Consider the following 22,234-nt stretch of genomic DNA (forward strand, 5'->3'; position numbering starts at 1 on the left):
TTAAATGAATTTAATTCATTAAAGATACATTATGGGAGACTAGATAAGGAGCTGGCAGTTCTCGCTATAGTAGTTAAAAACTAGATAAAGTAAAAGGAATTTGCTGAAAATTTCAGACAAATTGATCCACTCTGAACCAAGAATTTAGCGATTGAATTTTGGGCTTAGCCTCGATCATCATTACTGAAGTCGGTACGATAAAATAATCTCGATTATCCATTTCTTGATTTAATCATGAATGAGCGTAGCGCAGCAGATCGGATCATAATCCAATAAATATCACAGGCTAGCGATGTCATCGAGAGTTGATTATGGTCTGGATTAATAATTCAGATAACATTTCAGGTCTAAAGAAAGACTTGCAATAGGAAGATTTAGCTCTAGCATAATGTATGTTTAAATTTTCGTAGACATCAAAATGGCGGTGGGTTTATTATATAACGAGCAGCATAGATCGATGGAATTTCAATTCCGTATATCTTTGTAAATACTGAACGGAATTTAACAATTTTTCGCAAGAGATTCCTACTGGTTAAAATGATGCATCGTGACGTTAACATATGTTTCAAGTTTCATTTAAATCGGACATCTAATTCTCAAAACTGTAATTATTTGCGTAAAGGGGAACAGTCATTTTGACGGGAAGTTTCAACATGATTTTCATTGAATTCGAACCCAACCGTAATTATGGCATAACAGTGATATATTTGAACGTTTTTTTAAAATCAAGCTAAAAACGCAATTTTTCGTAGAATCAGGGACAATAATCTACAAAGTTATGGTCAGATACGTGCCAATTTCGACAGAAACAAGATCATTTGGATATAAAAGTATATTTTAAGTTTGGTCAAAATCAGAAAAAGTTGTGACCTGTTGAGTGTCCACATACAAATTGTGAACGGACTGACGGGTGCGACGGCATAATATGTCCACGTGAGATGAAGACATTTGCACATGTCAAGGATAATGTTTTCCCGGAAGACTTTCACACAGAATTAACCAATTTTAAGCTCCAAACCAATTCATAGACTGCTTTGATTTTAAAAATATTTATGGAAGAATTAGGCCATGACCTCGATTTACAGCTTTCAGTTGTGCATTAGGATCCAAGAAATCAAATAAAATGGGGTTTTAGGTCCTACTTTTTGGCACAAACCCGGCTAATGAAGACGACGCAAACCTAAGGCAATATGAAGTGGAGATGGCTTTCCACAGTTAATTAACCATACATAAATAGATAACACTCATTAATTACTTGCACTATTATCTTTTTATAATACAAATGCTTATTACTCTTCTTAACCTGAGCAGCAAATGCTTATTATTGAACTTAGTTTCGATGTAGGTGTTGATGTAATGCCTGTAACGGAACTATACACCTAGTTTCTTGACGAACAACTCAATTAGAAGATAGGTTATCCTGTTCAAATGCATCAACAAATCAAATTGATTATCTCTGTTTTAGCCTTTGTGGAAAATGCTCATTTACATCGGTCAAGACATTCACCTAATGAACAAGTTTGAATATTCTAGCTCAATTAGAAGATACATGTATTTATCATATTCCAAAAGGTGTAACGGATGGACCCATTCTCATAGTCATTCTGAAAGACTGAACTTCTCTGAATAACTTAAACATGAAACTTGTTTGTAACTGTAAATAGTAGTCCAGATTCTAGGGGTAAATATTCATTGTTTATTCTTCTTGAATATTACAAATAACAAGAAAACTAAAAATTTTATTAAGAAATAATAATTTATATTTGTAATATAATATGCCCTTTGAATAATGATGATTTCTAATTTCAACTAAATATTTTTACACACTTATTGAAACATCTATCCATATTTAAATAACATTCAAAAATCGATTAAAGTGAACTCCACCAAATGTACCTAGTACTGCCCCTCAATATTTCTTTTCATTACGAACACATGAACCATTTAACAAAGATATCTAACCACTGTATGTTGTCTACGAACTCTCCTCGGATGTCTTATGAATAAAGTTTCTCAGAGAATAACACAAAACAATGTTTATACAGACATACAATATATAAACCTGTATTTAAAAAATGTAAAATGACGAATTATGTGAGGATGACAAGTCATGATAGATGATGAGACATGATTTTGATGGCGATTTTTTTAAAATTTTTAATAGCACTTAAGACGATTTAGGAAATAAATGTATAGAGCTAGGTTCACTGAATTCACTAATTCGGTTATAGACATCCAAGGCTCGGACAGCAAAATGATATTTATTTCCTTCTTGAAACTGTGTTAGAGTACAAGCCATTGGTAAAGGTAAAGCTTTCACGTCACCAACCTGAATTAATACAAACAAAATATTGTTTAGTTTTTTAACAAATAAAATATAATTTTGTGTGTGTGTGTGTGTGTGTGTGTGTGTGTGTGGGGGGGGGGGATTAGTAATTGAAGAGTAACATACTAAAAATTATTTGAATAGGCTGTGAAATAAATTTTTGGACTGACATACAAAATCTTTATTCTATTATTTGCTTTCTCTTACAGGTGTTTAGCAGTTGGGAGGTAAATACAAATGTTCTAATCTCAGAACTATCTGGCACTTATGAAAAGTGTCTAAATATTCAGTTCTTATTATGCTAACCAAACATTAGAAGATATGTACGCGTTGTATAAAAGAGTAAATGTGAATAATTGCAACTAACCTTTTTCCATAAATTAGAGTTGGGTGGACTAGAACCTTCCTGATAGGCAAATAGTTGATAAGATGCTATTTCTGAGTACAGTGTTAATTTGTGTGTTATGGTCCACGATAACACAATACCTAGAATATAACATAACACAATATTACATGACAACACAATACCTATAATATAAAATTACACAATATTACATGGATAGATCTAATAGAGAAATTGAAAAAAGATAGGTTGCCAGGCAACAAAACATATGCCCACATGTTCTAATCAACCAAGAAGACAAGAGGGTTGTCGCATAATTATTCTTTGGTGGGTAATGGGAACATTTACAAGACACTGACATCAATTTCGTAAGATTACATGATAACTTTTCTTGTTAGAGAGTTCACAAGGCTCTACAAAGTGAAACAAGGACCATAACTCTAGATGTATTTAATGAGAATTGTTGAATTTCAGTAGGCTTCTTCACTTTACTAATTTAAATAATGCACATAAATTTCTTCCTTTCACTATTGTAAACAACATGTATAAATTTTAAAAAGATCAGATAATAAATGTAGGGTTTTCACAAGAAATTGTGGGCGACAGACGGAGACAACGACAATATACGTAACTACTCCAAACTGTGTTGAATAAAGAAAATAATCATACCTTGACTAACACGGGATATTTTTAAGTCTGGTTTTGGAGGAACTAAACCTTTAACTCCACCCATACTGGTTTTATTAACAGGTTGAGGTGGTAGAGGGGCAGGATGTTTAGGTGTATTTAATATCATCTGTAAAACAAAGATAGACAATTCTAAAACTTTTAACGTTAATCCATACATAAATGCATAAACAACCATTTTCAACCAAGGACAAAAACTCTACCATGAATTTCTGTTAAACCATGCTTGATTCTGTGCAACAACTTTTATACACAAGAATTAAGAATATGTTATGTTATCAATATTATGGTAAGTGCAGGACGGGAAATAATGATTATGGTTTTATCGGACAAAAGGGTAGACATTACAACTTTGTGCCAGATACTAAGTGATAATATCAGAACAATATCGCAATTTGAAATAAAGAGTAGGCAGTAGTAGCACCGCTGTTCAGGCAAAATTTCTCTCATAGCTCACTGTATGGCATACGCCCGTTTTCTTTAGTCCAGTCAGTGCTGAAAAATAAAGCGTTCAACCCCATTTCATTTCCTCAACAACAATGTTATTACAGAAGCAAAATAACTTACAGATTTAACAGTTGGTGGTGGTCCTGTATGTACTGTCTGTACTGGTGTTCTCATCATTATATTACTAGTATCTAACGTAACGGTTTTAGTGGTTAGAGTTGATGTTGGTGCTGCAGTGGTTATACTAACTGTTTGAGGATATGTTGCGGTTGTAGACTGGGATGGTACGACTGTTAATAAACTACCAGCTCTTATAGAACTATTGTTGCCACTAACAGTTACCACTTGTAAATTACCACCAATGCCTCTTAACGTTGATGGGTTGACAAATTGCGTACCTGCGGGACCACTACTGAGAAGAATTGAAGCACCAGGAGGTAAACCTGAAGAAGCTGTTCCGATTGGACGCACAATCTGAGGTGAACCCATTGATGGCGGTAAAGACGCTACCGGCATCATTGTAACATGAGGTTTGCCTTGGGGTGGTTTGTTTATTTTTTTAGCAGTGTCTTCATCAGCAGTTAAATCTATCACTTTTACAGAATTTCCAACGGTAGAATTCGGTGTAACAACACTCCGACTAACTCCACTAAGTACATTGTTTATTTGACTGGTTGTAATAGCTTTCGCATTTTTCCCAGAAGTTTCTAGTAAATTTCTCATAGAAGTGTTCACAGGCACAGCTTGTCGTATAGACGAACTTAAAATAGTGTTTGTGCTGCTTACTGAGTTTCTAGATACAGCTGTCGCTGATAATAACTGAAAAGATAAAACAAAACAATTATTGTCACATATATACCCTGTAGAAACAAGCCAACAGTGAGGCTGATGTCCCCCGCCGAAATAGGAAAATAATTAGAGGACACATATAAAAATCAAATTGCGTATCGCTCTGCTTACCCTGAGCAGAAAATGCTCATTATCAAACTTAGTCAAGGTATTACTGTAATGAAACTACACACCAAGTTTCATCAATCTCACTTAATTAGAACTAAAGTTATCGTGTCCCAAAGCATCAACCAATCAAATTGCTTATCTCTGCTTACCCTAAGCGGAAAATGCTCATCTTCGAACTCCATCAAGGCATTGACCTAATCAACACATACACCAAGTTTGAACATTCTAGCTCAATTAGGAAGAGAGTTATCGTGCCCCAAAGTATAAACCAATCAAATTGCTTATCTCTGCTTACCCTAAGCGGAAAATGCTCATCTTCGAACTCCATCAAGGCATTGACCTAATAAACACATACACCAAGTTTGAACATTCTAGCTCAATTAAAAGTTATCGTGTCCCAAAGCATCAACCAATCAAATTGCTTATCTCTGCTTCCCTAAGCGGAAAATGCTCATCTTCGAACTCCATCAAGGCATTGACCTAATCAACACATACACCAAGTTTGAACATTCTAGCCCAATTAGGAAGAGAGTTATCGTGTCCCAAAGCATCAACCAATCAAATTGCTTATCTCTGCTTACCCTAAGCGGAAAATGCTCATCTTCGAACTCCATCAAGGCATTGACCTAATAAACACATACACCAAGTTTGAACATTCTAGCTCAATTAGGAAGAGAATTATTGTGTCCCAAAAAGTGTGACGGACAGACAGACGGACGGACAGACAGACAGACAGACAGACAGACAGACAGACAGACAGACAGACAGACAGACAGACGGACGAACCCATTTTAATAGTCCCCTGCTTTCTTCGAAAGGCGGGGGACAATTAACGAAGCAGGCAAAATGATAGCAAAAATATAGATGATACAGGAATGGGGTTTCTGTCTATTCCTCCAACGGTTTCTTTATATTCACTCACCTAATCCAATCTTATAGACACATACATGCAGGGAACATCCTCACAAGTAAGCCATGGCTACAAAAATAGAAAAGTTCTTTCTGGCTCGGATAGAGATCTGAAACTGGGCCATTTAATGGAAAATAAATACAGTGGGGGGGGGGGGGGGTATTTGACAAAGGACCACAACTGGGCTAAATGACTTCTAATAAACATCACATTTCAAGGCAATTTCTTAATCTCATTATGTTGTTTATACCAATGTATGCTACCCAGCGGGATTATCTGCAAACCAGAATATTTTTTTTATATGACCTTAGATAAGATATTGAAATATTAAGTGTACCTGAGACATATTGTTAACTTGAACAGGTGCTGGTCGTTTGATCATAGAAACCATATTAGGTGTTGATCCAGGTAACATCTGAACATTAGTAAAGGTATACTGTTGGTTTGGAGATAGAATTGTTGTTTTTGGAGGGGACTTTTGAGCACTTAATACCTCATATCCATTCAAAGGAGGTAGCTACAAATAGAAATGTAATCATCATTATAAATAGCGATCTTAAAAATACAATTTCACATTGGAATCTAATTGTTGAAATGTTGTGAACCCATTTTGCTTTATATATGTCCAGCCATGACAGATTCTATATGTTTTATTAATATTATTAACAAGCCCTGTCTTCATTAGTCCAATCAGTGTAGAGAAGTAGGATGGTAAACCTCATTTAATTATTAACAGGCCAACAGTGAGGCTGATGTCCATCGGGTCAGTCCCAAAATAAATAGAAGATACACATTAATTACCTGCACATTTATCTTTTATAATGTACTGAGCAATAAAAATTTGCTGATCTATACTTTCATAATCGAACTTAGTTTTGAGGTTAGAAATTAAGTTTCAATCATACTCCTTCAATTAGAATCAAAGTTATCATGCCCCAAAGTATCAACCAAACAAATTGTTTCTCTGCTTCTTCTTAGTGGAAAATGCTAAGATTGTCTCAGGACATAGTTTATTACACAATAATACCCCTCTAAATTTGACATTTATTTTAATACTTACTCTGTTAGAATCAACTTGACATCCAATAGTTCTACTTGTGATTATCTATAAAACATTAATCAGTTTATAATTAAATTCACAAAATATCAGCAGTTGCCATGCAAGATTTGCCCACATTTTGAAAGAGATGGACAGAGAAATTCAAACTCAACCTTCATTATGGTGTAACGGTGATATAAATCAGATAAAAATTGGGACCTTTAAAGGGACCACAAGCTAAAAACATGATTTTTCGTTCAATCAGAGTCCATAATCCAGGAAGTTATGGTCCTATATGTGCAAATATCGAAAGGAACCGAGATCTCTGGGTTGTTATAAACATACATTTCAAGTTTCATCAAAATCAGATAAAAATTGTGACCTCTAGAGTGTCCACAAGCTAAAAACTTGATTTTTCGTACAACCAGGGGCCATAATTCATGAAGTTATGGTCCGATATACACGAATATCAAAAGGAGCTGAGATCTTTGAGTTATAAGCATACATTTCAAGTTTATCAAAATTGGATAAAAATTGTGACCTCTTGAACAGAGGTCTCAAACTCATTTAGATTCAGGGGTCACATGGACTAAACTTTTACATCAAGTGAGCCGGAGATATACATTCTAAAAACAAAGCCCAATGTCCTTGACAAAGGTAATTTTTTAGACTGGTTTCCAAATTGCCAAGATATAATATTGAACACAACGTTTTCTTGCTATTACATACAACTTAGATATCTATGACATACAGTACAGAATTTTACTGGAACACAATAATAAATGATTTCAACCCATGGCGGGCCGGATGTTTGACACCCCTGCTATAAATGTCCACAAGCTAAAAATATGATTTTTCGTACAATCAGGGGCCATAATCCATGAAGTTACGGTCCGATACATGCAAATTTTGAAAGGCATGAGGATCTTTGGGAAATAAACCAATATTTCAAGTTGCATCAAAATTGAATAAAAAATTGTGACCCGTAGAGTGTTAACAGATAAATGTGGGTATATAAATATTGAAAATTATTGAAAATGACCAACTCAATAACTGCTATTTAATAAGAATCCAATAATATGTATGTATTTTTGGCTGTTTTGACCATGGAGAATTTTCACAAGACTGTAGTTTTCAAGGGATTCAAAGTCCACCAAATGTCGATTAGAGACTTGACTTGAGAAATTAATTCATAAATCTAAATCAGAAATCTGAAGTGCTTACTTTGAGTGCAGCTGTAGCAGCTTTTCTTTTATCTAAGCGATGTTGAACAATCGTTAAGTCAACAACTTGCTTATGTAAATCCTTCGCTGTGTTTTTCCATTTTTCATTTGCTTCAGTCAATGTTGTTATCTTTCTTTGTAAGTCAGCAATAGTCTCATCTCTGTAACTCTTGATCAATTGAAGTACTTTCTTTCTCACCATTTTCTCCAGATCAGTTTCCTAAATGTATTATAAACAGAGTTGGTTTTTTTTCAATTTTACAAAATAAAGCGCCACAATTATGATAAGAGTTACTTCCCCTTACTAAACCCAATTTCATTAGAAATCTCATATTATGCAATAAGCGAGAGGAAATGATAAAGCTTTTTGAACGTTTTAAAATTACCTTTTCATTGGAAGTCGTCGCTTCTTGTACAATTTCAGTTTGATGTTTCTCTGGTGATTCACTGATAATTACGGTCACATCATTATCATCCTTTACTGGATCAGATATCATTTCAATATCGTCAACACTTGTTGATAAAACTGATTCTGTATCTGATGCCTTGCTTTCTGTCTTGTCTAATGTTATTATGCTTGATTCTTCAGTTATTTTCAAATCAATGACCTCCTTTGTTGGTTCTGTCTCATTTTCTTTTTTTGAGTCCATCTTTTTCTCAGTGGTTTCAATGTCGGCCTCTGTGCCAGTGGTTTTTGTTTCTGACTTTTCAGCTACTTTTATGTCAGTTTTTTCTACATCAGCTTCAGCATGTACCTCTTCCTGCATACTTCTAGTATCCGCATCTTCTTCTGTGACCTTACTCGCTGTTTCATCTGCTGTATTATCATCTGATCTCACGTCTTCATCATCTGATTTAATTTCACTAACATCATCACTCTCTTGCCTTGATTCTTCTTCCGAATCAGATTCACAACTAATTGTATCTGGTACATTTTCAGGAGCTATACCTATTTGATCGCCTAATTTACCTATCATTATATCTAACCGTGAACGTTTAGCTGGTGCAGGACCTTCAGATTCTGAAGGATCTATTGACCGTTTCTTTTCTTTAATATTATCAAGTGTATTACTCTTTGATTCAATATTAGAATTATAATTATTTTCTTCATCTATGTCCATTTTTTCGGCACATGCTACCGTAACAGTTTCTAATTTAGCGTCTTTCGTGTCGCTTTTTTCTATAACATTAATTTTTTTGTTACTAACCGAACTTGAATCTTCAATAACACACTTAGAGTTCAACACATCTGATTTAATGTCCTTGACTTCTGCAGACTCTGATTTCAAATATGTTTTTATCTCCTCTTTGATTTTTAATTTCATTTCTGTATTAATAATTGGTTTGTATTCAACTTTGGTGTCAAGCTTGGTGAACTCTTTTGAATCCATTTCTTCATTTTTCATAGTGAAATTATCATCCTGTGATTTTACTTTTTTTATATCTCCTTTATTCTCTATCTTTAATTTATTTTCATCACCAGTTTCCATCAAAACATCTTTTGTTGCAGCTTTGTCCTTTTCTTCTGAAACACCATGTTTGGAATCATCATTTAATAAAGAATCACAAATTTTGTCAATATCAATTTTTGAGAATCCGCTGTTATTACTATTATCGTCTGAATCAAAATTACTTAAACTAACTTCTTTAATACCCCCTAAACTATCTGCAGGGGAATCATCAAACATTTTTGATGTAACCAAATCATTTGATTTATTTATTTGTGACTGAATATTTTCACAAGATAAAGGAGTTGCAACAGATTCTTCCATTGAATCCAAGCTAGAAGCCAGATTACCACTATTACAATCACAACTGACACTTGTCAACGACTCGCAACTATTTGTATCATGAGCAGAAACACTTGCTTCTCTATATTGTGTTGTAGATGAGCCTTTTGGGGATGCCGGATAAGAATTAGTATTAATTTCTGAATATGTTTCAGGTGTATTTTTTAAATTGGGAGAGCACACATCACGAACATCCACATCTGTTTTGGGGGAAGTAATAGGGGCACTACCCGGTATATTTGTCGAAGACGGTGATATATTATCATTTATCAAACACTGATCACTTTTATCCATTTCTGGTTTTGGACTATCAGTATTATTTTCATTTTGTTCTGAGTCTAATAATACTGGTGAGACTGGTTGATCTTGTGTATTTTGTTCTGCTTGTGCTGTTGGATCAAGTGAATCACTAGGTATACTGCTATCAGTATCTCTACTGGTTTCATTATCACCACTTTTAACTACAATTATTAAACAAGTACATCAGTACACTATACATCTGATTTATTTCCTTTTTAGCATCAAGTTTTTGAGTTTCATTAGATGTCTATTTGGTTTAATTTAATTTAATAATTTTCAAAATTATTTTAATCTTTTGCTAAAATTTATGGCAGAATTTTTAAATTATCTAAAATATAATCATTCATGGATTTTTTTAAAGATATTTTTTATTTTGACAGTCGCAAGCCTATATTAATACATAACAATTGATTAGAAAATATATTCAAGAAAAACATATTAAAACCAGTATGTCTTACACATTTTAAATACAAATTTATAATAGAAACATCAATCTGCTTGAAAGACGAGTGGATGAGCAAGCTAGCAAGAGGCCATGTTACTAGGCTATGGGAGACAACAGCATGCACTGACATTCGAATTACAGATTAGTAGTTGTACTGAACTCTAAATTATGGTGCAATTTAATTTCATATTTTTCTTGTCATTAGAAATATCCAAGTTTCATACAAAACAGGTATTGTGGGTCGAATATGACCTGATTATGGTTGATGTAAGTTATTTTTAAGATACAGAATAAAATAAATGACTCAATTTAAGGGAATATATCTTTCAAGATTCAATATTAAAAGAATGCAAAGCACTAAATACAATGCTATATTTGTATTTTAAAGAAAAGCAGACAACACAAGCAGATAAATAATACAAACAAGCTAATGTAAAACGAAAACCCAATCAAGTAAATTATTTCGATGAAAGTGTCAGGTGGTAATTTGTGCAGTAGGGTTTCAAATCTAGGCTAATCAAGACATTAAAGGGAGATAACTATTGTACTATAGACTATCAGAGATGGTCAGCATTATTCTAGGGTTCAATAAATGATACAATACAAATAAAACTCTACTTGACGGAGGTTTGGGTCATGTACTATTATTATACAGTGAGTAGATTAAGTTGGATCCTGCTCTGAAAATCAGGACAGAAATCAGTTGGCTGGACAAAGTCATGTGTCAATTTTTCATAATGATGAGACTGTTAGTACAAGCAAGAGCATTACAATTTATTTTGGCATTGATTAAAAAAGCAAATTGGCTATAAAATAAGAACCAGCTCAATGCAGTGCAGTGAAAAAGTAATAGCTAAAATTATAAAATATATAAAGCACTACTACTGTACTAGGTGTTCACTGCACAATATTGTGTAACTTACTTTTATTTTGTGTTTTGGGGTTTGTTGAACATTGCATGTCTTCAGGTTCAGATTCCGCAGACATTATTTCAAATAAATTTCCTTTGACAAGTTTAGCATCAGATTTATAGTCTAAATATGGCTTCAGTGATTTAGGAGGAGAATCCTTCATCACTTCCTCAAATTTAGGCTTACTGAGTATTTTATTAACCTCAGGGCTGGCATCTTGAACTAATTTGGACATAATATCTCTAACAGAATTACGCACTTTTACACCAATAGCCAATGGATGATCAGCTTGTGCTTTGACATCTTTTATCTTATCAGGTTCTGTTTCAATTTCTAATTCATTAGCATCTTTATTGGATGATGATGCTATCTCATCTGTAATGAGTACCAACTCGTCCACATTTTTATTAAGTGCTGATTTGTTCACATTTTCATTAAGTGCTGATTGGTTCACATCTTCATTAAGTGCCAATTCATTCACATCTATGTCATTTGCTAATTCTTTCACATCTTTATTAAGTGCTAACGCGTTCACATCTTTATTAAGTGCAGAATCATTTGTATTTTCATTATTTGATGAATCGTTTACAATTTTATTAAGAGCCAAATCATTCACATCCTGAGATGTCAGAGAATCAGAGTCTGATAACATAAGCAACATATCTTCATCATCGGTTGATGTTGGTCCATCTAATAATGTGCTGTTAGTATTGTCAATAACACCATTATTATCTTTTTCTGGTTTGGAATCCAGTAGATCAGAACTGTCTGTATTTTCTACAGTGACATGTAGCACGGAGGTTGTCACTTTATCAACTGACGCATCAGCAACACCATTATGGGAGCTATCACTTGGCTTATCAGCCACCACTGCACCATTTAAAGATTTTAAACTGTTACATGGTTCTTGATGAACTGTTGAATCAGCAGTTTTTATAACCTCACTGCTAGTTTCCATCTGTTCAATATCTTCCTCCATTACTAAAGGTGGTTTACCATTTGTCCATAGTCTTGGTGGTTTAGAGGTGGATTTCTTGGCAACTGCTCTCAATGGTTTAGCTGCAATAAATAAAGGCCTCATTAGATTTACACAGAAATAAGAGATAGGTTGCCAGTCTACGAAAAAATTCACCCACAGCAGCTAATTCATCTCAGATGTCAACAGGGATTGTCGCATATTTATTCTTTTGTTCAGATCAGATAATAATTTTCGCCGTTTGAGGGTTCACAATAGTCTACAAACCGAAAGAAGGGCCTGAACTCTGTTGTTGAAATTGTTGAACTTCAACAGAATTTTTCGTTTTACTAATTTAACCAATGCATATATAAATAAAAAATATCATACAGATCGGATGATAACTTTTGTTGTTCGAACGTTCACAAGGTTCAACAAAGTTAAACAAGGGCCATAACTCTAGAACCAATTGACAGAAATTGCTGAAATTCAAAAGACTTCTTCGTTTCACTGATATAAATGATGCATATATAAATTTCATACAGATCGGATAACATTTGATGTTAGAGCATTCACAGGGTTTGACAAAGCCTTACATTTAACTCTAGACGTAATTAACGGAAATTGATGAAATTCAATAGGCTTCTTCATGTCACTAATTTAAATGATGCATATAATTCCATACAGATCGGATAACTTTTGTCGTTCAATTGTTCACCAAAGTGAAACAAGGGCCATAACTCTAGATGTAAATAACGGAAATTTCAGAAATTAAATCATGCATATAGATATTATACAGATCGGATGATAACTTTTGTCATTCGAGCATTCACAAGGTTCAACAAAGTTAAACAAGGGCCATAACTCTAGACGTAACAAACCAACAGTGAGGCTGATGTCCCCCGCCAAAATCCCCAAATAAATAGATGACACACATTAATTAATCGCACATTTTTTTTTTCAAAAGTATCAAGCAATCAAACTGATTATCAACTATACACTAAGTTTCATCACTATCAGACAGAATCAAAGTTATCTTGTCCCAAAGCATCAACTAATCAGATGCCCATTTCTGCTTACCGTAAGCAGACAATGTTTATCACCGAACTCCATCAAGGCATTCACCTAATGAACGCCTACACCAAGTTTGAACATTCTACCTCAATTAGAAGGAGAGTAAGCCTCGACCAAACAAACTGCTTAAAGCTCTGCTTACCCTGAGCAGAAAATGCTCATTATTGAACTTAGTCAAGGTATTGATGTGATAAAACTATACACCAAGTTTCCTTACTCTCACTTAACTTGAACTAAAGTTATTGCGTACCAAAGCATCAACCAATCAAATTGCTTATCTCTGCTTACCCTAAGCAGAAAATTCTCATATGATCTTCGAACTCCATCATAGCATTCACCAAATAAACATCTACCAGGTACGCCAAATGTGAACATTCTAGCTCAATTAGAATGAGAGTTATTGTGTTCCAAAGTCTCAACCAATCAAATTGCATATCACTCAGCAGAAAATGCTCATTATCGAACTTAGTCAAGGTATTGATGTAATAAAACTATACACCAAATTTCATCACTCTCACTTAATTAGAACTAAAGTTATCGTGTCCCAATACATCAACCAATCTAATTGCTTATCTGGGCTTACCCTAAGCAGAAAATGCTCATCTTCGAACTCCATCAAGGCATTGACCTAATAAACACCTACACCAAGTTTGAACATTCTAGCTCAATTAGGAAGAGAGCTATTGTGTTCCAAAGTCTCGGTCAATCAAATTGCTTATCGCTCTACTTACCCTGAGCAGAAAATGCTCATTATCGAACTTAGTCAAAGTATTGATGTAATGAATCTATACACCAAGTTTCATCACTCTCACTTAATTAGAACTAAAGTTATCAGGTCCCAAAGCATCAACCAATCAAATTGCTTATCTGTGCTTACCGTAGGCAGAAAATGCTCATCTTCGAACATCATCAAGGCATTGACCTAATAAACACCTACACCAAGTTAGGAGAGTTATTGTGTCACAAAAAGTGTGACAGACAGACAGACCGACGGACGATAGACAGACGGACAGACATACAAACTAACCCATTTCAATAGTCCCCTGCATTCTTCGAAAGGCGGGGGAGAATTAACGGAAATTGCTGAAATTGAATAGGCATCTTTGTTTCACAAATTTAAAGGATGCACATAAATTTCATACAGATCGGATGATAATTTTTGTTGTTAAGAGCGTTCACAAGGTGCAATAAAGTGAAACAAAGGCCATAATATAACTCCAGATGAAATTAATGGAAATTAAATAGGATTCTTCATTTGGCTAATGTAAACAACACGTATAAATTTCAAAACAATCAGATGATAAATGTAGCCTGTATAGTGTTCACAAGGAATTGTTCATGACAGATTAACCGACGGACAGGGGCGATGACAATATATGACCATATTTCCAAATGGGCGTATAAAAAACAAAACTAAATATAGATCTGTATGTCTGCGATATCACCCTAGGTGGAAGTGGACGTAAAACTCCAGGAAAGAATGAACGAACGATTGTCGATAGATCTGTATATCAATAAGATTGAATCATGTAATAGACTGGCTACTTACACTGAAAAGTCTGACTCCCCAGAACAGACATAACTCACCAACAGCCTCCTGTAAATAAACATAAAATAACCATCAAAATTGATTACAGATACATGTAATTGCAAAGCAATCAAAAATACACCCACGGCCTTCCAATAAGGTTGTCGCACATGAAAACACAAACAATGTATAAATTTTAATTCAATTGGATGATACTAAGTCATTAGAGAAAGAGAGGAATGGGGTTTAATGTCCACTCAAAACAAACTAGGCCATTTCGGGACTAAGATATGGTTCAATTCTATTTCAATAAATCGCTTGCGCATTGGCTTCTTTAGCAGCGGGAGGAAATCCGGAGGACTCAAAGAAAATCCACATTACGGACAGGCGACCCTACCAGTGGCGGATTAAGCTCCACCAAGGCCTGAGGCGGCACTTGCTGGAGGGCATATTTAGTTTTTAAAGTTAGAGCTAACATTAAAAACGTGATTCGTTACTGAGGTAATAATATTATTAAAATATTAGTTATAACTATTGAAATTTGTCGTACAATAAGATCAGATCTCCAAACAATAGGGCCTATTTAAAATGGCGTGGGCCTAATTAATTTCGGGTCAGGGCCTATGTTGATTCCCGTTGGACCTAACCCCAACCCCCAAACATTCATTGTCTATGCGTTTTTAATCGTATCAGACAAGTCTAAATTTTTTTTTTTTTTTACAAAATCTTTGGGCCTGAGGCTGCAGCCTCATCAGCCTCACTGATAATCCGCTACTGGACCCTACTCCTTGTCATGTACATCCGGGGAATCACAGACTTTAACCAATCGGCCATCAAACCCCCCCAAGTCATTAGAGCACCTTCTAGTAACTATCAGAAATTGCATAGAAACTAAAATAGGCTGCTTTTTTTATGCGCATAAATTTCAAGTCAACCCAATAAAAAATTCAGTCATTAGAGTGTCCACAATCAGGATAACTGTTTAAAATCAACAGGCTTTCTTGTCTCCTGGAGACAAACACCGTACAAATTTCAAATCAGTCCAAAAGTAACTTTAGCTGTGCTTAGAACATCCATAAGATTTCATAAACAAATCAAGGAACTTAACTTCTACAAGAGTACAAGCCACAAGTCTACAAATAATAATCAGAAAAGGTGGACAAATGTTAAATATGGAACCAATGTGGGCTAATCTCTAGATGAGATTTAATAGAATGAAAAAATTAAAGAGAAATATTTATTTTTGGAACTGAACATTACAAATCATTTGAATGTTGTACAAAAAGTCCATTACAAGTAGCCTACCGGTAATGATTTACCGTGACCAAGTCTTTTTTTTAAAACAGAGTTTCCTCCCTTCATCTACTTTTCCCAGTAAAACAAAACGTTACACCGTAACCATAGCGCCCACTATCTATTGAGCGTTACGTGGTGTCTGTGCTATTTATAGACCATTACAGAGCAGTAACCATTGCATACAACGCGGCTAGATCTATGCTGTTTGAAAACATATAAGTTTGTTCGGGGCCGAATCACTATTAATTAGCTGACCATAGTAGTGATTACTGGCAATTTCTGTCATATAGTATTTATTGCAAATGGTTACGATATAAAAGAAATGTTATCAGCCTGTCAGCATCATTTTAAGTAGGGTTTGGGAGTCACGTGACTTATATGTCTTCATCGCCTCTCCATAATTACAATTTTATTGAGAATAGCTGTCACCTAATTGTTGTATTTTTGAAGCCAAATACGCGCATGTGATCTATTGTCTTATCTTATAAATAAATGGGCGAATACATAATTTCAAAGGAGCGTAAGCGTAGTCCGTACTGACTGTGACGTCTTGTCTGACAAGTGGAAACATCGGGGTCCGTTTCAAAACCATCACAATGTTGACGAACCTCCATGGACTATTTGTACAGTCGGGCATCATAATGAAAATGCGTCCTTGACCTTTAATTCAATTTATTTCACTATTTTTCGATTAAATGCATACCTATTAACTTTTCCTTGTGAATATTTACTTATACATGTAGGCCTACATATATGACGAATTTCCATTCTTTTATAAAATTAATTCTTTATAAAAAAAAAAAAAAATCCTTTATCTATAAATCCCGAATACACTTAATTTAATAGTTTTCTGAGAGCAAAGGCGTCTCTACTCTAGTTAAACACATATTATAGAAACTGGAAATCACAATAACACCGATTCTATAGATAATCCTTTATTGCAGCCATCCTGCAACAATTTAATACTCAGTTAATAGCCGGATAACGCTGCGGAAAACTTCCAGCGTGCAAGTGGATGATTCCGGTGTGATAGTTATTTATCATGGGTGTTCAGGGTGGGGCAATATAAATTGGACTTATTAAAAATTACAGATTTGTTCGTCTTGTTGTAAATTCCATACCCAATAACCCGAAATAGTTCTGGTTGGACGCAAACACAAATTTCAAATTCAGCCCCTTTTCGCCCACAATTTCACTGTCAAGCAGGCTCTGTACACACACAAAAATCTTATGAAAAACTAAACATTATTATTTCGTTTTACATATCTACACAGCACATTAAAAGGCCAAATGTCTGCTGTCCCAGAATATTTCACTTCACCTGAACACAGCCTTACTATTTGGGCATCGATCGTACAGGCGGGCGTATAAAAGGGGTTGTCTCATAAACACCGAAATGTCAGAAGTGAAGTAAACGACCCCTGATTTTATTTCAAAACTATTCACTGTGAAGAAAACACAAATCAGATAGAATAGAAATATCAAATTGTCCAATACTTAAATACATACATAAAAATTAAAAATACCCAACAATATCACGATAACGAAATCTCGACCTCGCCAAGTAGAACATGCACTATCCGACCGAACAAAGAGCAGTGTATCCTCGTTGCTGATTCCAGTCTACTGGCCGCTCCAAGACAACACTAACCATTGGCACAAATAGTCGATGTACAATAATTACGGTGACAGTTATACTTACCCTTAAATACATTGGTGAATGTTTTCTAATTTCAAAAAATTTGGTCGCCAATGTAATTTCGGTGTACAAAATGGCCGGCACAAGTCTTTTGCTCTACGCATGCCCAAAGACTTATTATGCAAATGAGACATTTTTCTGATTGGCTACGTTATTTTCAACGTGCCTTTCGATAAATAATAGTTTTCTAAAAACAAATTATTGATTACTTTTTTAAAACATTTTATTTGGAACTAAAACATTATAGCTAAAAAAAACATTTCGCCATTCGGCCTATAAATGTTGATCTGAATGTGTCATATAATTACTTTCTCTGTTAATTTTATGGCCGTAGGCCTTATGCATTCAATCCCTTTAAAACATAAATTTAATATTTTATCGTCTGCGGCACCAAATACTGTTAGCTACACAGTTTGTATACATGGCCTATAAAATAGCAGAACGCATGGCGTTATTTATATCAAGCTACCACCACCCAATAGCTCGTCGCTTTAAGTAACCAGGTCACGTGGTTATAATATGACTCATCGTGAGGGGGTGGGGTCGAATAATATAGTTGGGCCTTGATTTGTAGTACGACTGATTTCATTTAGAAGAAGCATTACAAACGTTTATAAAACCTAAAACGTCCACAGTTATGTTACTTCGATATGTTCACCCGCTTTTACAAGACTGTACCGTAATATAGCTTTAATAATATCTAAATTCAGGCCAGGTTCTCTCTCCAACGATATCTCTCACCAGACGAGTCCATTTTGGCGACTTGTGCCACTGGCTTCAACCTCTCCAATCAATCAATTTGTCATTCGCGTTACAGACTGTTACTCTTCGAAAATCGACAGTTAATTAATAATTTCAATTCAGTGAAAGTATAAATTTTTAGAAATAGTTGTTTTAACAAATGCATAAAGACCAAAATAAAATAAACAACGCCATATAATTGCACGAGTATACAAATGGACTCGTCATTATTATTTATTTAAGTAGGTCACAGTGTCTGGCAAACTCGATCGCGACGTTGAGATTTTTATTGTGTCGACGTACATAACATGTTCATTATCAATTCAGTCTAGAAGTTCGCTATCAGCTACTATCAGCCAGGTATACAGACAGACCAAAATGCATATCAAAGCAGACAAGTAAATCGAACAGCCTCATTTTGACATAACACCGACCAGTTATCTATCGTTTGCTGGTTCTCGAATAAATCAATAAATACGGGTTATATGTTATATATCGGCACTGTGTTGACGATTATCTGTCCGCGAATTTGAATTGATTCTTCAAATCATCTTATTTGTGTAGGCCTATACACACACACAAAAAGAAAGTTTTCTCTTGTGAGTGTCTATCACTTCAGTGTTAGCAAGGCGGATTTGGGCCAAGAACTCGTATTTCTCATTTTTTTTTAGGTCACTTTCGGCAGTACGTCAAGTACGTGTTTATTTATCATAACCATTTTGGTTTCATATGACCAAGACTTCGCTTTTAACGATAATGATGTGTTGAAGATAACGCATTCTGAAAATTGACAAATCTTACGAAGTGCACCGTTAACATTCCGACCCAAAATGGAGTAGGCCTACATGCTGTCACCACGTATCATTTTTAAAACGTCTCCGATCAATTAATCCCGTTTTAAGAATGTGTAAAGTTAGTCGAGGATTCCCAAAATTCCGACATACAATACTTATACCTGATTAATCATCAATAATCGTAAGGTCTCTCATTGAGTCAAAGTGGCGTAGTTTCGATTCCCCGCTTGTACGTGGCAAGGGGTAGGGTCGCCTGTGTTTTTCCGATTTTCTCCCCCCATATAGCGAAAGACCGCTACTCGTAAACGAATTACTGAAATACATGTAATATTGAATAGTGTGTTAGTCCCGAAATGACCTTGTTTGTGTCGAGTGGACGTTACCAAACAGTAAGTATAGTCACGGGATAAAAGATCAATAAAATTAAATCAATTACCCCTTCACCTAATTCTAAGCTTGGCTTCGCCATAACAAATAACGGTATACTAGCCGTTGACAATTTGCGGAAGATGTGACTTAAATTTTCACAACAATCCGAACCCTCGATGTTCTGGTCATAGAGAAATAAGAACTGACTTCGGGTGATCTAGAAAGAATATTTTACTTTAAGTTAATATCCGAAAGGGAGGGGGGGGTATAATAAGCTTAGGCTGCTAATGTTCTCCCCGGGAAAATTTGCGAAAATCGGGTGCAGAAATGATGAAATCTGACATCTTCTGGCAAGCTACAGTCAAAATACAACTCAGATCACTAGAATCAATAACCGAATCGGTTCAGTTCGATGTAGCATATGTCGAACACAAATCTCAAATTCTGTTACATAATTTCATCGGATATATTCAAAAATATAAAATCTTTTCATGACATAAATTATTTATTGGTGCCGAGATATAGCAAGGAACTCAATAACTACCTTATAAACATCTACTTCGTCCATACGATTTTTATGAACAGAAGCTCACTAACCGGAGACGAGCACGAGATGGGACCTTCCATTTATCTAAACAACCAATGCTCGAACACATCAATTGTTAAAATCAGCGAGGATGGTCAGACAATCTCATTGCTGGTATGTACGAAAAAAGTTTTAAAAGGACAGTTTTGGGGGTGGGCGGGTATTTGAACCCATGATAGCCTCGTAGTTCCGGCGCCCTGGACTAATTTATCATTATACATTGTATAGCCATTAGCGCACGACTTAGCTGGTAGGGGAATTATCGTCTTCTCCTAAGACCGTCCATTACGGAATACCAAAACCGAATGGACATAATTGGGATAACATTCCATATTACCCCTTGATATTTATACACCTTACTTAAAAACTCACGCGAATGCATAGTAAATTTACTATAACATACACACATATGCAATGATGCATTTGAACAAGTCAGCATTGCTGTGTAAATGTTGAAAATCAATAGAATTCTTCGTCTCAAGATCTTAAACAATTAATGTGTATAAATTTAAAGTGAATCGGATGATAGCTTTTGTCTATGGAGCGGCCGCAACATTTTTCAAAGTGGTCAAGGGTTATAACTCTGGCAGTAATTATCGGATAATAATTTAGCCTGTTAGGGGTGACGACAATATACGACCAAATTTCAAAGTGAGTGTATAAATATATTGGATGAAACTGACTATAAATTCTGATAGTTTGAAAACAACGTGCGCCCGGTTGTGTACGGGTTTCGGATAGCTAGTTCTAGAGGGATAGACTAAACTAAGGGAAATAATACCGCGAAAAATATATGAATTGGGTTCAAGTTTCATTCCAATCTAACGAAAATTGTCGATTACAGTTGGAACAAACTCACAGCGTGTTGCGTGCAGAGCAGTTACTCTGACGTAAAATTAGAATTCATGCGAGATCTTGCGGATAAAAAAGCCACACAAAAAATCAGGCGAAAAAGACCCCGGTGCCTTCAAATTCCAATAACGCTCGGCCGTGAAAAGGGTACTTTAAAACAGAAGCAAATGATGTTAATGCCTTTCTAATGATTAATTCCATAAATATCCCAATAATTACATGTTATCAGCTCCCTGGTTAAAATCCACAATTGCTTTGAACTTCTTATTGGTTGTTTAAAATTGGCTTGTTAAACTTTCAACGTAAGAAGTCAACTGATTTGAAATAATTGCTTGCTTCCACAGTTAATGGTATTTTTCTAACGTTGTCAGAACGAACGAGAGTTCCTGTCATTAGGAATTTTATTTTAAAAAATTCTGGTAATGCTTTAAAATGATTACATTCTTCAAATATATTTTGTTATTCATAAATGCAATCATACCATTCGATCATGAAGACAGGTATACGTCATAAAATGGGCTATGATTGGAATCTTGTCCGGACAGCGGTGTCAAGTTTCATTTACGTGAACGCCAACGTGTACTTGGACCCCCCCCCCCCCCCACCTCCGCCAATCATCCTACATCACACCGTTAAATACCCGAGGGGCTTTCTCGAACAAAAGCGGGAGCAAACCTGGTTACTGAACCAGCGCCTTACTCACTCAGTCACCATAACTCCCTCCATTTACAATACTCTTTTAAAGTGAATGGTATATGTGTGTATGGCAAGGTTTTCTTTCGCGAGATGATTATCGAAATAATGGATGGAACAAGGTCGGAATACTATCGATCAAATACATATTTTAAATTTATACAAGCAACACATTATCCTGTATTTAGTTTTCGAAATTCTATTCTACTTTTATGAGTAGTGCCATCCGGGTGGTGATCGATTATTGGTCAATCGATTTAAACAATAAA

At 35.1% G+C, this 22,234-nt stretch overlaps 1 protein-coding gene across 2 annotated transcripts; it reads right to left on the bottom strand.

The window, feature by feature from the left end:
* Nucleotides 1-1,737: 1,737 nt before the first annotated feature.
* On the bottom strand, nt 1,738-18,041 carry LOC126811733 (activating transcription factor 7-interacting protein 1). 2 transcript variants are annotated; one of them, XM_050537595.2, is made up of 11 exons: nt 17,934-18,041; nt 14,957-15,004; nt 11,391-12,437; nt 8,319-9,457; nt 7,934-8,152; nt 6,731-6,775; nt 6,008-6,187; nt 3,924-4,622; nt 3,339-3,465; nt 2,694-2,812; nt 1,738-2,329 (listed from the first exon to the last, which is right to left on the bottom strand). In XM_050537595.2, exons 2-11 carry the CDS (start codon nt 14,985-14,987, stop codon nt 2,168-2,170), a joined length of 3,768 nt encoding a protein of 1,255 aa, XP_050393552.1. In that variant the 5' UTR covers nt 14,988-15,004; nt 17,934-18,041; the 3' UTR covers nt 1,738-2,167. The 2 variants fall into 2 exon arrangements, with proteins under 2 accessions (XP_050393552.1, XP_050393550.1); XM_050537593.2 differs by having other exon boundaries at nt 8,319-10,183.
* Between the last annotated feature and the right edge of the window lie 4,193 nt (nt 18,042-22,234).

This window comes from Patella vulgata, chromosome 2 (genome assembly GCF_932274485.2).
Source record: "Patella vulgata chromosome 2, xgPatVulg1.2, whole genome shotgun sequence".
Classification (NCBI taxonomy): domain Eukaryota; kingdom Metazoa; phylum Mollusca; class Gastropoda; family Patellidae; genus Patella; species Patella vulgata.